This window comes from Acomys russatus, chromosome 1 (assembly GCF_903995435.1).
Source record: "Acomys russatus chromosome 1, mAcoRus1.1, whole genome shotgun sequence".
Taxonomy (NCBI): Eukaryota; Metazoa; Chordata; class Mammalia; order Rodentia; family Muridae; genus Acomys; species Acomys russatus.
This window is the reverse complement of record NC_067137.1, coordinates 118,755,663-118,772,896: the sequence shown is the minus strand read 5'-3', so window position 1 is coordinate 118,772,896 and position 17,234 is coordinate 118,755,663. Positions and strand designations below refer to the sequence as shown.

General features: G+C 45.1%; 1 protein-coding gene across 1 annotated transcript in view; it reads right to left on the bottom strand.

Moving 5' to 3' along the window:
* Tecpr2 (tectonin beta-propeller repeat containing 2) overlaps nucleotides 1–17,170 on the bottom strand; it is an 89,948-nt gene extending 72,778 nt beyond the window's left edge. Inside the window, exons 1-2 of the mRNA XM_051151635.1 lie at nucleotides 17,028–17,170; nucleotides 9,016–9,303 (exon numbers count right to left, since the gene is read on the bottom strand). Of these exons, the coding sequence (XP_051007592.1) occupies nucleotides 9,016–9,234 (219 nt within the window). The 5' untranslated portion in view covers nucleotides 9,235–9,303; nucleotides 17,028–17,170. The remainder of the gene's footprint in view (nucleotides 1–9,015; nucleotides 9,304–17,027) is intronic.
* Between the last annotated feature and the right edge of the window lie 64 nt (nucleotides 17,171–17,234).

Here is a 17,234-nt window from a genome sequence, read left to right as displayed (position 1 = left end):
CAGGGAAGAGCCTAAACCCAACAGTGGGCGCATGGCTCAGGAAGGGAGACACCTGGACTGGCAGCCTCAGCTATCAAGTGACAGGAAGCAATCCCCTACCCTGCTACCACCTGGCTCTGTGCATCCGGCCTTGTTTGAGCTAATGCCACTCTGACTTAGCTACTGAAGCCTCGTAAATTTGTTTCCTAGGAGATCACTGCCTCCCATCTGGCAATTTTGTACCAATATACTGACTATCACAGTTTCATCTAATTTTAAAAATCGACTTATTAATTTTCAGGAAAAACAAATGTGGGGCTGGGCAGTGGTGGAGCACAGCACTTAATCCCAGCACTCAAGAGGCAGAGGCAGGTGGATCTCTATGTTAAAGCCAGATCTACAGAGTGTGCTCCAGAGAGAGAAGTAAAGAATGAGAAAACAAATGTGGGGGCTGAAGAGATGGCTCAGCGGTTAAGAGCACTGTCTGTTCTTCTAAAAGACCCATATTTGATTCTCAGCACCCACATGGCAGCTCACAACTGTCTATAACTCCAGTTCCAGTTCCAAGGGATCTGATATCCTCATACCAATGCACACACACACACACACACACACACAAATATATATATACACATATATGTGTGTGTGTGTGTATATATATACATACACACACACATACATACATACATACATATATACATACATACATATATATATATGAAAACAAATATGGGCAGGGGAGGATATGGCTCAATTGGTAGAGTGTTTGCTTGGCACACATGAAGCCTGTGTTTGATTCCCAGCACCACATAAGCCATGTGCAGTGGCATGTACCTGTAATCTCAGCACTCGGCAGGTATAGGAAGGAAGATCAGAAGTTAAAAGACACCCTTGACTATACACAGTGAGTCCACATAAGACCCTCTGAAAAAGAAAAATAAATCTCATATCTGCACTCCTATATAAATTTGGAATTAAACTGAACTAGGGGAATGGAGAGAGGTTAAGAGCACTGGCTGCTCATTCAAATAATCTGGGTTCAGTTCCCAGTACCCACAAGGCAACTCGGCGACTATCTGTAACTCCAGTTCTAGGCAATCCATTGTGAGCAAATTATGTTGCTATGACAATCATGTAAACACAATGGCTTTAGCCCAGGGAAATTTATGATTAAACTTTCCCGAGTATTGCTTAAGAAATAATAAACAGGTTATGCTGACCATTGCTTGAAATTTGAGTTTTGTTGTATGCTTTATTGTAGGTTATATGGAACTGATTGATTGTATTTTTTTTTTTGTTAGACTGTTCTCTTGCTTTGATGTTTAAATGTTCTATTGACTGTAATTAAAAAATTGAACTTCATTTTAAATAAAGTACTGGGGTTGGCCCAAGGAGTAACAGAGACAGAAAAGTAAGAGTAAGCAAGCAACACAGAGGGACAGAAAAAGTAAAGGTCTCCTGGGCTTTAAGACCTTTCAGTTTATACCGCATATGCCTGGGTCTAGTATTTTTTTCCTCCGTTCCTTAACCTCTCCTCAACAGCTGGTTCCTATAGCTAGCTGTTCCCCAACAGTTGGCTCCCTTAACCAGCTCTTCACCACTGCTCAATTCTCTCTACCATAGATTCACCAAGACTTTCTCTTCTTTTCTCTTCACTGTTTCCTGGAGCTGGTCTGCGGGACCCAAGGTTTATAACGTCCCTGATTCACAAAATAAACTCTCTCTCACTCCATTTCTTCACCATGACCTTCTGAAACTCATCATTTATCCTGGGAAAAGAAGGGCTCCCCTCCTCCCTGAAGAATTCACTGCTGGGTCCTGGGGCTTGACTACTGGTTAGACAGTCATGTGCTGCTGGCCTCCTCCAGCTTCCGCCATTTGTCAACATGTCACCAAGGACTGGCCACCACCCACTGCAGTGGCCATCTTCAGAGATGAGAGGCCAGCTGTTCTTAAAACAGCCATTTTGTCTGCCCAAACCAAACCAGGATCCCGCCACTACCTCTTAGTTTTGGAGCTCTGAGCCTCTGCTACTGGCTGTTAGCCCTCACTGCTGCCTGACTTGGGTTTTGGAGCTCTAAGCTCCCTGATGCCACCTGGCCTGGTGCTGGCAGCCCAGCTAAAAGAGCAGTAACACTTAATTGTTTCTCCTACACCTCCAGGTGAACTGGAGATCTTCTGGCATGGGTTTCAGTTTCATGGAGTCCAGCTTCCTGGGAGAGGCAGAACCTTTGACTCCTCACTTCCCTTTTCTGCCCAGAAGCAGATGGCACTTGGACAGTCCACACTTCCTGTCAGGCAGCATCTGGGCCTCCTGGGAGACAAGTAACCATGGCTGTACAGGCATGAGAGCCTGAGATCAAATCTGCAGCTCCCACATTAAGCCTGCCTGTATGTGCCTGGAACCCCAACATTGGGGGAGGGCAGAGACAGGCAGATCCTGGGACCTTAATGGTCAGCTAGCCTAGGCAAACTGGCAAGTTTCTGGTTCATTAAAAGACCTTGTTTCAAGGCAACAGAACGAAGAGGGACAGAAGATGACTGATATTCTCTTTTGGCGTGTGTGTGTGTGTGTGTGTGTGTGTGTGTGTGTGTGTGTGTGTTCTTTATCTGATCTAGGTGATTGGGGGGGAAAGGGTATATGCATCAAGTTGTATACTTTATATAAGTTATATTTCAATGAAAAGACAAAATGTGCAGTCCAACTTAAAACTTGTAGAGGCACATTTAGTGAATGTCCCACATGTATTTGTAAACAATACGTATCCAGTCGGAATGGTGGTGCTCCCTTAATCCAAGTACTTGGAGGAAGAGGCTGGCTGACCTCTGTGAATTCAAGGACTGCCTGGTCTACATAGTGAGTTCCAGACCAGCCAAGATTACAGAGTGAGACTCTGTTGCTTTTTTTTTTTTTTTTTTTTTTTGATTTTTTGAGACAGGGGTTCTCTGTGTATCCCTGGCTGTCCTGGACTCACTTTATAGACCGGGCTGGACTCAAACTCACAGTGATCCACCTGCCTCTGCCTCTCGAGTGCTGGGATTAAAGATGTGCACCACCATGCCCTGCCTGACTCTGTTGCTTTTTGGTTTTGTTTAATGTGTATTCAGCTCTATAAATGTGAATTAGATGAAGCTGGCTGACAGTGACTGCTCAGTTCTATATTCTCATTTTTCTAGCTCCTACTTTTATTAGAGAGACTCCATGTCTCTTGTTAATACTGACTTGTTCTATTTCTTCCTTCACATATGGGGAAGCTCTGTTATTAGGGACAGACAGACTTCAGACCCCGTCTTCTTCTCTGTGAATCAACCCTGTTATCATTATGTAACATCTCTTTTTACTCCTGTTATCCCTTTGTTTAGAAAACAATATTGAGGGTTGGAGAGATGGCTCAGAGATTAAGAGTACTGTCTGCTCTTCCAGAGGTCCTGAGTTCAATTCCCAGCAACCACATGGTGGCTCACAACCATCTATTATATGATCTGATGCCCTCTTCTGGTATGCAGGTGTACACGCAGATAGAGCACTCATACATAAAATAAATATCTAAATAATTTTTTTAAGTGCACCACAGGCTGGGTACGGTGGCACCTTTAATCCCAGCACTTGGGAGGTAGAGGCAGGCAGATCTCTGTGAGTTCGAGGCCAGCCTGGTCTACAAAGAGAGTTCCAGAACAGTCAGGGCTATTACATAGAGAAACCCTGTCTTGGGGAGGAAAAAAAGTACACTCCAGGCTGCCCCACAGGTCAATCTAGTAAGTGCATTTGCTCAGTTGAGGCCCCTTTTTTCGAAATGACTCTAGCTTGTATGAAGCTGACATGAAACTAGCTAGAACACTCATTAACTCCAGCTGAACCTGGAGCTCACAGTTTTGGCTAGATTGACTTGCTGGCAAGCCACTGGGATCCTTCTATCTCTGCCCCTCAGTGCTGAAATCAGAGGTTTTCTTTTTGTGTGTACTGTTGTGAAGGTCAAATCAGATCCTCCTGCCTGCTCAGTAAATACTTTACCCACTAAAGCTAACTCCCCAGATCTATCTTTTTATTTTAACTTACTTGTTTAATTACATTTTAATTGAATTTATGACTAATGCTATATTTGTTTTACCTGTTTTATTTGAGTATAAAATGGTATTTTTGTGTTATGTGTGGGGTATGAACCTGTTAGCACAGATGTGTGCATGTGGATATGCATACGTGTTTGTGTGTGTGCTTACATGCAGAGATTCAGAGATACTGAGTATCTTTCCTCAATTGCTTTAAAAAATTGTTTTACACCAGGCGACAGTGGCACATGCCTTTAATCCCAGCACTCAGGAGGCAGAGGCAGGTGGATCACTGTGAGTTCGAGGCCCACCTGGTCTACAAAATGAGTCCAGGACAGCCAAGGCTACACAAAGAAACCCTGTTTCGAAAAACAAACAAATAAAAACAATTGTTTTATATTTACTTATTTATTTTGTGTGTTTACATGAGCACATCCTATGGAACACACATGGAGGTCCAAGGACAACTTGTGGAAACTGGTTCTCTCCTCCCACTATGCAGATTCCAAGTAACAAGTGCCTTTACCTGATGTCATTTTGCCAGCTCACCATCTGTTTTCAGCACAGTTTCTCAATGAAATTAACATCATCATTTTGGCTAGCTGCTGGCCAATGAACTTCAAGGATCTCACACACACACACACACACACACACACACACTCAGGTAACAGTCACATGTTTCTGCGGCTGGCTTTCACCTTTTTTTGGATCTATTCTGATAATTTCTGTCTTTTAGATATGTTTGAATCATTTGTACTTAATGTAACTACTGGCATATGTACTTTTTTTTTTTTTTTTTTTTTTGAGACAAGGTTTCTCTGTGTGTAACAGCTTTGGCTGTCCTGGACTAGGATTTATAGAACAGACAGGCCTTAAACTCACAGAGATCCCACTGCCTCTGCCTCCCAAGTGCTGGGATTAAAGGTGTGTGCCACCACTGCCTGGCTATATGCAGATTTTTTTTACAAATGTTGCTCAAGAGGTTTACAATACATACATATTTAACTGTGTATGTGTGTGTGTCTGTGTGTGTGTGTGTGTGTGTGTGTGTGTGTGTGTGTGTAAGAGAGAAAGCACACATGCATTGGGGACTGAACCCAGGATCTGTACATGCTAAGCATGTGCTCTATACCCCTGGGCTATATCCCTAACCCTAACATGTACTTTCAGAGTTCACCTCTAATGAGCCTAGCACCATATAGCACCCTACTCATGTCACCTCTACTCACACTGAAAACTCAACAGGTAAAAGCTTCCTGCTTTCAACTGTCAGATAGATCTTAAAGTACTCAATAGAGGATAAATAATCTATTTTATTTACTATAACTTTTCATTCTTTCCTGATGCTGTGTTCCCTCCGTCTGAAGAATTTCCTTAAACAATAACTTCAGAGCAGGTATTGACAATCAATATCCTATTTTCAATCATCTAAGAAAAAGAAAAAGCAAAAGAAAAGAAAAGAATACTTTATTCCTCACCTCTCCTTTTCCTCCTCATTTAATTTAGACATCTTGCTGGGTAACCCTGGCTGGCCTGGAACTTGCTATGTAGATCTGATTGGTCTCAAATTCACAATTCTCCTACCTAAGCCTCCTGAGAGCTAGGGTCACAGGCATTTAATCATCTGGATTTTTTTCCCCTTGCCTTTTGTTTTGTTTTGTTGTTGTTGTTGTTGTTTTTCGAGATAGAGTTTCCCTGTGTAGCCTGGCTGGCTTTGAACTCAAAGAGATCCATCTGCCTCTGCCTCCTAAGTGCTGGAATTAAAGGTATGTGCCACCATGCCCAGCTTTTATCACCAGGATTTACCTCGGTTGTTTGTTTTTTTGAGAGAGGGTCTCACTCTGGGGCACAGGTTAACTTTGAACTCACAGCAATCAGCCTGTCTAGGCTCACACGTGCCAGGATTCCAGGTGTAAGCCATGATGCTCAGCTCCACCTTACTTACAATAGACATTTTAAGGCTGGGCAATTCTTGCAAGTTTTGTTTGTTTTGAGAGAAGTCCTGCTGTGTTGTCTGGTCTTGAACTTGGGGACTCAAGTGATCCTGTTACCACAGTCTCTCAAGTAGCTGAGACAACAAGTGTCTGCTACCATACCCAGCTGGTAGTTCTTTCAGAATATGTGCTACTGTCTTCTGCAGTCACTCAAACCACCATCCGTAGAGGTAATAGGTTACTTTTTTCAAGCTAAATTAAAGAGTTTTTCTTTTTGTTTTGTTTTGCTCATTTGTTCTATTTGAGACAGGGTCTTTCTATATAGACCTGGCTATCGTGGACCTCACTAGATAGACCAGGCTGGCCTGGAACTCAGCCATCCACCTGCCTCTGCCTTACGTGTGCTGGGATTATAGGTGTGCAAGACCATGCCTAGCCTAAGAGTTTTTATCTTTAGCAGTTTGGTTCCTATGTCTGACAATAACTTCAATTTATACTGCTAGGGTTCATTTTTCATTCATAAGTCTTCCTTGTTAAGTGTGTGAAGATCTGAGAAATTTTTGATATAGTAAATGTATAATTATAATTTAAAGATTAATTATAACGATTCTCAGGGTTTTGAGAACTTGAGCAGTCAAATCTGTGAAATAACCCTCCATAAACACACACACACACACACACACACACACACAAGATGGGTAAGGTGGTGCCTGCCAAATACCCCAGCACTCAGGAGGCTGGTGTAGGAGGATCACAAATTTGAGGCCAGTTTAAGCTGCATCATGAATTCTAGGCCATCTTGGACTACATCAACTGCCTGCCTGCCTAGCTACCTACCAAAAAACAAGAATAGCAATGTTTTTAAAAGTTATTTAATATATGTGTGTATAAGTGTTTTGCCTGGTTTCCCTGAGAGTTCAGAAGAGAGCATCAGATTCTCTGGAACTAGAATTAACAATGGTTGTGTCCATGACATGGGTGCTGGAAACTGAGCTCAGATCCTCCTCAAAATGTCATAACTGAGTTTTTGCTGTTTTTTTCAGAAGACTGAACCCAGGGGCTTGTGTGCATGCTAGGCAAGCACTCCACCGCTGAGCTGTATCCCCAATTGCAAAAAAAAAAAAATTAATATAGACTAGATACTTAGTCCAGGTTCAAATGCTAATCTGCCATTTATGAAGTGCCCAACTGCAGGTGCATTACTTACCTGTTCTGTGCTTCAGTGTCTCCATGACACTGGGTTTGTGAAGATAAAATGAATTCATGAATGTAAAGGTTTACCATAGTGCCTGCCATAGCATGGGCCACATGAATGCTAGTCAGTTTTGTCATTTTTAAATAAACACAGAAACCTAGAGATATGGCTCGGTGATATAGTGCTTGCCTAGCATGCAAAGGCCCCGAGTTTAATCTCAGCTCCTCAGACAAGGGGGGTGATGAGGTAGCACACAGGTGAAGGGGCTCCTCTCCAAGCTGGATAATGTGAGTTCAGTCCCTGGACCCACGTGGGTGAGGAGAGAACTGACTCCTGCACAGTTCTGACCTTCATATTTGCTCACATAAATGCACACAAAAATAAATAAATTAGTGTAATTTTTAAAGTTTTAAAGTTATAAAAGCACAGATTCATTTAAGTTAGTTTTTAAAAACTAATTTTTGGTCAGGTGGCAGTGGCCCACGTCTTTAATCCTAGCACTCTGGAGGCAAAGGCAGAGGCAGGTGGATCTCTGTGAGTTCCAGACAGCCAGGACTACATGGATAAACCCTGTCTCAAAAAACAAAAACTAATTTTAAATCAAAATCGTAATACAATGTTGATTAAAACCTAAGTTTTATATCCTAAATACAAAAGCCTTGCTTTAGTCCCCAAAATCCCACCAACCACAGGCACAACAGAGTGCCATAAGGCTACATGGTAGTAGCCAAGTGTCATAGTCACCAGGCCTCAAGTGCCGGAAATCTTGGAAGACTGAGTCATGAGGCTAGCCTGGGCTACGTACATAGTGAGGATTTTTGTTTTGTTTTTTGTTTTTAAGATGAAAGCATGATGGTGCACCCCTATAATCCTAGCACTCGGGAGACCAGCCTGATCTATAAAGCGAATTCCAAGACAACCAGGCCTGCTATACAGATAACTCCTGTCTCAAAACAAATTAACAAACAAACAAAAAAAGATTAAAGCTATGTACTTAGTAAGATACAAATGCTGATTAAATGGTACCAGCCAGTCATACCAGGTCATCCATGTCCCCAGCCAGACCTACAGCACTCAGAGATGCCTGAGTCATACATGAGGATCAGGAGTTCCTTATGTAGAAGACCACTCATTTAAGAGATGCATAATCAGCTGGGTGTGGTGGCGCACGCCTTTAATCCCAGCACTCGGGAGGCAGAGGCAGGTGGATCACTGTGAGTTAGAGGCCAGCCTGGTCTACAAAGTGAGTGCGGGACAGCCAAGGCTACACAGAGAAACCCTGTCTTGAAAAACTAAATAAACAAATAAATAAATAAAATTTAAAAATATATATAGATATATATGCATAATGGCCTGATGACAATAAATCCTTTTCAGAATAATCTCAAGAGAGTAGAGATAATTTAAATCAATCAAGAGACTAAGAAACAAACAAAGATACTAAGAAACAAACAGCAAAGTTTGCTAGCAATTGGTAAATTTTTGTTGTTGGTTGTTTGTTTTTCGAGACAGGGTTTCTCTGTGTAGCCTTGGCTGTCCTAGACTCACTTCGTAGACCAGGCTGGCCTCAAACTCACAGAGATCCAACTGCCTCTGTCTCCCGAGTGCTGCAGCTGGGCGCAATTGGTAATTTTCAAATTTTTTTTTTTTTAAGCGATGAAAGATTTCTGGAGACAGAGGTTGGAAACATTTAGTTATGCACTCTCAGTTGGAAATGACGTCATGTATTGTTTGAGGGAGGTTTGAAGCTGGAGTCTAGCAGTCAAAGGCGAAGTGCCTCTGTGGACAGTTAGAACATCAGCAGAAGAAACTACAGCCACAGCAGGTACACTCTCAGATGCAAAGAAAAGCAAGACTTACTTCAAAGTTGTACTTCTTCATCTGGTTGAGGTGCCGGCAGTACAGGTAGAGCATGCCGATGCTGCTGCCCACCGCGATGTAGTCCCCGTTGGTATCCAGGGCCGTGAGGTAGACCACAATAGAGCGGAAGCCCCTCTGGATCTTTGTGGGGATGGCGTTGAGGAGATAGTACAAAGGGCAGAATTCTCGGAACGTTACAGGCTCTGACAGGGATGCCATGGTCAAGGTTTCCACAGATGCTCTCCAGACAGAGGGAATGTTTGTTCGTCATCTAGGGAGACCTGCAGGCTACAGAATACCACACTGTAACTCTTTCAATGTCTAGTCATGCCAAAAAGTAGTAATGTTTAGTAGTGGGAACATGGTATTTTTGGGCAGATAAGAATCATAGATGAAGGGGTTGAAGAGATGGCTTAATGGCTAGAAGCCATCTCATGGTTCCCAGGGGAGACAACCCACAACCTCCTGTAACTCCAGCTCCAGAGGATCTCATGCCCTCTTCTGGCCACCACCCACAGTGCACTCACATGCACATACTCTCACAGACACAGGCACATACACATAATTTAAAATTAAATGAACTGGGATGATAGAGATGGTACAATGGTTAAGAATACTGACTAATCTTCCAGAAGACCCAGGTTCAATACCCAGCCCCTTTATTATAGCTCATATCACCTGTAACTCTAGTTCCAGGGGATAGACGCCCTCTTTTGGCCACTGTGGGCAAAGCAGGCACATGGTGCCGAGTTACATGCAGGCAAAACTCATACACATGAAATAATTATAAAATAATAATGAAAAAATTATAAAAATAATAATGAAAATAATGCTTTAAAAAAGAAATTCTAGATGGAGCTTAAGCAGAGAAAGTAAGTGAGGGCTAAGGTACCTTCAGCACTTTAACTCCAAAGGCACTTCAGTTAGGACTAGCTCCCACAGCCGACGTGACAGTCAACACTGGGGTAAAACAGAAGAGCATCAGGCATCATTCTTTCCGAGGAGTTTATGGTCTAGACAGAAAGGCAACCACGACAAAACAGACACACAAACGCACAGGGATGACCACAGATTCCCATGAGGAGATGCAGGGTCAGTGTAAACTACGTGAGCCAGAGCCCTCAAGAAGACTCTGACTCTGTACGCCCCACCTAAACACCTCTCTCTTGCCTGAAGGTCACAGTGGTCATGCCTAAACTCATTTTAAATCCTCTTGGATAGGTAGAGAATGCTTGTAGCCCCAGCACTCAGGAGAATGGGATAAGAATATTGCTTTAAATTCAAATTTAGCCTGGGCTACAATGAAAACACTGTCAAAATGAAACAAAACAATCTCCAACTTTTCTTAATAAATTCTAGCTCTGCTTCAAAATCACTTGCCACCCTGCACCAAAAAGTCTGGAAAAAACTCTACCAAAGGCACCCAGCCTGTCTGAGCAGGGCCCAGGAGAAAGTCCACCCTAGGGAAGTAAGTTCCCTGGCAATGTCTGGTGAAAAGCAGATCCCACAGCCAACAGCCACCCCAGTGTTTGGAACCCAGTCACCCTGCAGCTCCCGCCTGCCCCTCCACACCAAATCAAGACACTTCACCCTCCCCAGCACCTGCTGTTTATCAACCTCAATCAGCCCTTCCCCCTTCTCTGTCCTAGCATAGGTGGCCTCGTCTCCAACTCTCAAAAGACAGCACTGAAATGAGACTCAGTGGCGACCACAGAGCTGAGCCTTGAATCAGTCTGACCCTTACTCCATGGCCCAGACCACAGCTCTGACAGAAGCAACAGCACACAGTGACAGTCTGACCAACTTGGAGGCAGTTACACCTTCAGGTGCTGTCCTAGCCAGGGTTCCTACTGCTGTGGTGAAACACCATGACCAAAAGCAAACTGGGGAGGAAAAGGCTCATTTCTCCAGATCCTTGGAAACATTTCAAAAGGTGAGAATAGGCTAGTCTATTTTTATTTTATTTTAATTTTTTGGTTTTTCGAGACAGAGTTTCTCTGTTTAGCCTTGGCTGTCCTGGACTCGCTGTGTAGACCAGGCTGGCCTTGAACTCACAGAGATCCGACTGCCTCTGCCTCTGGAGAGTTGGGACTAAAGGTGTGCGCCACCACTGCCTGGCAAAAAAGGCTAGTCTAGTGGAAGTGAATTGGTAATATTAACAGGGGCTTCAAGAGGTGAAAATATTGAATTTTTTCGTGTTTTGTTTGCTTGTTTGTTTTTCAAGACAACGGTTCTCTGGGTCACCATGGCTGTCCTGGACTCACTTTGTAGACCAGAATGGCCTCAAACTCACAGGGATCCACCTGCCCCTGCCTCCCAAGTTCTGGGATTAAAAGGGTGCACCACCACACCCAGCTGAAATTTTAAAATGTATTGCCAAACTGTTTTTTGTAGCTGTCATAATGATTTATGCTTTAAACATGTTTTGCGAGGGACATGTAGAGCTCAGTAAGTCCCAGGCCCAAGCGTAAGGCAGGCAGGAGGCCCACTGGATCTCTTTAAGGCAGGGTTGTGCCTTCCACCCAGTGGTCAAATGGGAAAAGGGCTGAAGCTGAAGCTGACAAAACGTGCCCTCAGGAGAAGGTGTGTCTGAGTTGGACTAAGAAGAAATCAAGAGCTGCTTCCTCCCTATCTTGTGATACATTTGAGGAAAACTAGATTGATGAACACTCCAGACTAGTGCTTTTGCTTCCCTGGCCTGCCCAATTTTCATACAAGCTTGAAGGCTACGTTGGCCTACCTCAGGCTCAGACCCATTGCCTTTAGTTAAATTGGCACCTTCTGCTGTAGTAAAGCGGCAGCAGCACATTGGCTAACAACGTCAGAGGGAAAAAGAACAAGGGCTGAATCCCCAATGATATCCTAAAATTAGCTGTGGGACCCTGGGGAAATTATTTCATGGCTCTAGGTTGCCATTTACCCATCTGAAAATGGTTGGGATAATAAGCTAGTATGGTGTCACACACCTGTGATCCTGGTGATGCAATGACGCTACCAACGTTAACTTCTGGATGCTGAGGAGAGCGCAGTTTGAAGTAGCAGCACCAAAGCCAGACCCTGAGTCAAGTGCTCTTCAAGCTGGAACGCTGGTGCCCACCAATCCACAGCTCCTCACTCCTGCTCACCTCCACTTAGTCTCCAAGCACTGACGCCAATGAGCCCTTCTCCCCACTCAGGCTTCATAACTCACCAACCCCTCTACTCAGAGATGTGGCTCCTTTTCATCTCTGGGCCCGCAGTAGAAACATTATCACTACAGAAAGACTGATTGTTTATCAATCTCCAAGCTTCCCTTTGCATCTGCTACATGCCCTACATAAACCTCACCACAGCCTCTGATTCTTCACGTGCTAAGACAACCTCTTCTGTGAGAAGGAATGGCAATCTTCTTTCAGCATAGAGTAGACATCCATAAACATTTGCTGAGTGAATAAAATGTTGACGTACAGTCCTATTGCAAAACACTATTCTCGATACAACCCTGCTCCCTTGGCTCCCCATTTTTCTCTCTGCTTGGGATGACACACAGAGCCCTCACTCTTGCTAGGAAAGATGTCTACCACTGCGCTATGCCCCAGTCCTTTCACCCCAGCCAAGATTAACAATGCCAGGGCCTAAGAGGTGGCTCAGCAGTTGAGAACACTTATTCTTCTTCCGCAGAACATGGATTAGCTTCTCAGCTCCCACCCACATGGCAGCTCACAACTGCCTGTTAACGCCAGTGCTAAGGGATCTGACGCCCTCTTCTGGCCTCTGGAGGCACTGAATGTACACAGTACACATACAGATAAGCAGGCACACATATGCATATAAATAAAATTTAAAATATAAACAATGATTCTTTGGCTATGAGTATTTCAGTTAAAAAAATGCAAAAGTCAAGTTAAAAACAGAAGTTGTGGGCTAGAGAGACAGACTAGTGCTTTAAAGTGCTTGCTACTCTTCCAGACGATCTGAGCTCAAGTACCCATTTCTGGGGGTTACTTCTTGTAACCCTAATTCCAGGGGCTTTGATACACTCTTCTGGTTTCCACAGGCACCCACATTAGTGACATACAGAAAAACAGTAAACATATACATATAAAATAAACCATTTTTTAAAAGTCACAATGTTTTTCTCTCCCATTCCCCATCCACTCCATAAACATGGAAGGTGAACTATATCCAACCATCTCTTCAATGAGCACTCCACAAACTACAGCCCAAATTATGCACCCTGCAGTACATGGTCACATGTCACCACAGGCTCTGATATCATTTACAGCTCAAGGACCTTCTCTGAACTCAATACAAAGTAACAGTTAGTACCTTTGTACAAGTTTTGTTTTTTCCTAGGACAGTCTCACTCTAACTCATGGTCCTCAAACTTCTCCCAAGTTCTAGGATTACAGGCGTGGACTCCACGCCTGGCCCCACCTCCTTGGCTTCTTATTCTTTAATAAGAATTGTTACTTATGTGCGTGTATAGAAGTTTGTAAATACATTCTGCTGAGATCATTTAGTGTAACCATGCCTGGCTCTTACATTCTATCTTTATTTTGGCTTTTAAGTTATTTATTCATTTATTTTGAGACAGTCTCAAAGTGTCACTTTGGCTAGCCTAGAATTCCCAGGGATCTGGCTCAGCTTCATGAGTGCTGCCAGTACAAGCATACACCACCATGTCCAGTTGATGAAGTGTTGAGTTTTTATGGTAGAATGCAAAGGGAATAATTTATCTTACAGATGAAATGCCGTCACTTCCCTGCTTCCATTCTTATCAGCTAGCCAGAGTTCACAGGTTAAGCCCAACCCAAGCACTGAAAGGGCAATGGTGGTGATGGTGGTGGTGGTAGTGATGGTGAGGGGGGTGGTGGTGATGGTGGTGGTGGTGGTGAGGGTGGTGGTGGCAGCGCAGACTTTAATCCCAGCAGTCAGGAGGCAGAGGCAGGCGGATCTCTATGAGTTCAAGCTCAACTTGGTCTATAGAGCTAGTTCCAGGATGGCCAGAGCTACACACACACACACACACACACACACACACACACACACACACACACACACACACACACAAAAGCCCTGTCTCAGAAAGAACAAACAGCAACAACAAACCAACAACAAAAAGAAAGAAAAAAGAAACCAGACATCTGAACAAAGCTCTATAGCTACCTTCATCTCCATTCTCTGCTCCAGTTGCAAATTTTAATTTTTTTTCTTGATTTGCTGGGCCCAATGGTACACACCAGTAATCCCAGCACTCAGAGAGGCAGAGGCAGGCAGATCTCTGTGAGTTCTAACCCTAACCCTGAGGCCAGCCGCGTCTACAAAGCAAGTCCAGGACAGCCAAAGCTACACAGAGAAACCCTGTCTTGAAAAAAACAAACAAAAAAGCATTTATTACTAATATGTATGATAAGCCTGTTTTAGTGTATTTGTATCATGGTTTATGCGTGCCATGACACACGTGTGAAAACCACAGGACAACGTTGTGGAGTCAGTTCTCTTTGTTCATCTCTACATGGGTTCCAGGACTGAACTCTAGTCACCAGGTTTGCATGGCAAGTGTCCTTACCTGATGAGGCATCATGCCGGTCCCCTAAACGAGCTTGCAGTCCTAGGACAGGGGAGGTAGCGGAAGGATGCTCGCCATAAATCCAAAGCCAGCTTGGTCTACACTGACAGTTGACAAATCGAAGTATACACAGCAAGAGTCTCCCAACTCCCACCTCTACCCACAAACAAAAACACAAACACAAACACAAACACAAACAACTAACACTCAACACACATTCTTTGGATTAGTCTCTCTCAAAACCCCTGTGCTGAGGCAGGCACAGGGTGCATACATACAGCTCAAGCACTCGGGAGACTGAAGTAGGAGGGGCTTAGCAAGTCTGTGGACAGTTCGGTTTTATAGTGAGATCCTGTCCCCAAAACAAAAAACTATGACGCACTGCCCCAAGACAGTGTGCCAAGATTCACTAAACCTCTCACAACCAGACCCAAAGGGTACATACGTGGGAAACAAACATACATTCTAAACTTGCCTCTGTCACAACAATTCATAAGAAGCACCACCTAATTTCTGCCTCCTGACTCCCCCAAGCTCCCTCTGTGTCAACACTGGTAGAAACTTCTCATGCTTGACCCTAAAGTCCATTTTTACTTACGTGTACAACCATCTCCTAGTCTGTTCTTCATCTTTCCAAATTCAATCAACTGTTGTCCGTTTCCTTCCTTTTTCCCACTAAGTCCCGGCAGCCATTTTGCTCACATCTGATAGAGGCTACTCTGGAACAGGAGCCTCCTCAACTCCAAAGGATAACTTCCCTAAGAAAACCTGAAAACAAGCCCACTAAGGAACAGTCTTCCATGGAAAAAAAAAAACAATGCAGCTACATCGAAACAAACCTGCTTAACAGCAAGGACTGTTCTCCCAGAGGACCAGGGTTCAATTCCCAGCACCCACAAGACAGATAACTTCAGTTCTGGGGGGCCTGAGGCCCTCTTCTGCCCTCTGCAGGCACTGTACACAGTTGCCACACAGAATTACATGCAGTCAAAACACCCATTCGCATACAACAAAATTTTTAAAATTTAAGGAGAGAGCAGGGCAGTGTTGGTGCACGCCTTTAATTCCAGCACTCGGGAGGCAGAGGCAGGCAGATTTCTGTGCGTTCAAAGCCAGTCTGGTCTACAGACTAAGTTCCAGGACAGCTAGAGCTACACTAAGAAACCCTGGCGGGGGGGACACTTAAGGAAAAAAGTGACCCACTAGAGGACTGACTGCTTTATTTCCTCTTCCCCACACTGGCTCCCAAGCCCATCCTGAAAATCAAATCTTAAGTGCCACACTACAGCTTCGCTGAGGGTAGTGACTGGGTGTGAAGGGTAAGCCACACCTCCCTAGGGCCTGGCACAGCAGCTGGTATAGGACAAGACTAGTAAATACTCAATGAACGAACAAGCATGGGCTGCCAAGTCAGGTTACAAAACAAGGGTCACAAGTGTGTAACACTACAGCTGGGTGGGAGAAGGTACAAAAAGTGATGCGACTTCGAAGACAAAGACTCTGGTGATAAGGACTAGAGCAACTTCATACCTAGCACCTGGCTTGCCCACAGCTTCCTGCTTCGAAAGTTTTTAAAACCTTGGCTGCAAATGACCATTCCAGTCAATGACAAAACGATACAGCTCAGAGTCAGCCAACAAACGCAACAGAAAATCCCTGAAAATCAGTGAGAAAGCACAAAGAGCAGGAAAGAGAAGTTGAGAGGAGAAACCAAAGTAATGGGAGCCCAGAGCCTCAATAAGGGAGGAGGGGAAAAAAGCAGCGAAGCCAGCAGAGCCCTGTGGGTGACAGCGGGGGTAACAGTACATGCACTGACCCGTTTAATCTTCCAGCACGCCAAGACAAAAAACTTATCACCTCCATTTTACGGATGACGAAACTGAAGCTAGGAAGTTGGCACTTGCTCCAGTAAACAGGTAGGAAGGGGAAGCACAGTGACCTGACCTCGGGTCTGACCCGAGAGTCACCCCATTCTTCAACCCTCACTTGCCACTCGGCCTCCGAGGCCACACAGTCCTTATTAACCGGGAGGTTTTCCCTTATCCATTTAACCAACACTTACTGAACTCCCACTGGGTGCCCAAGCCAGCAGCTTGGCGCTGGCAGGCGAAAGTAAGGGATCGCGCTGAGGGTCGGGGAACAGAACAGAACGCAACATCAATCTCAAGGCTGAGGAGCCCGGAGCCCGCCGCCAGAGGGATGCAGGGTGGGGCAGGAGGGGAGGAGCAAGGGGAGCTGGGGCGCCGCGGCCGCCCGGGGCAGTGTGCGAACGCCGCGACGCCCGGAGCTCTGCACGGACACGGGCTGTGACAGACACGCCGCCTACGGTGGCTGCCAGGGGGACGGCGGCGACACAGCTGTGGAGACTCCGAGGGGCTGAGACAGGGAAGGGCGGCTCTGCCAGGAGGAGGGAAGGCGCGGGGTCGGCGTCGGGGACCCGCCAGCTCGCTCCCGGACTCACCTCCCGCGGCAGCCCCCTCAGGACTCCTCAGCCCCGCCAACCCGGAGGAGGCGGGATAGACTCCGGGCCGCGGGGGCTGCCGGGAGCCTGTTGCCTGGGCAACGGGCTGGGCCTCCCAGAGCAGCAGCGACTCTACGGAGAGCCTGGGCGGCAGAGCCACAAGTGTGGGCCGACCCACTGGGCGGAAGTGACGTCACTGACCCCCCC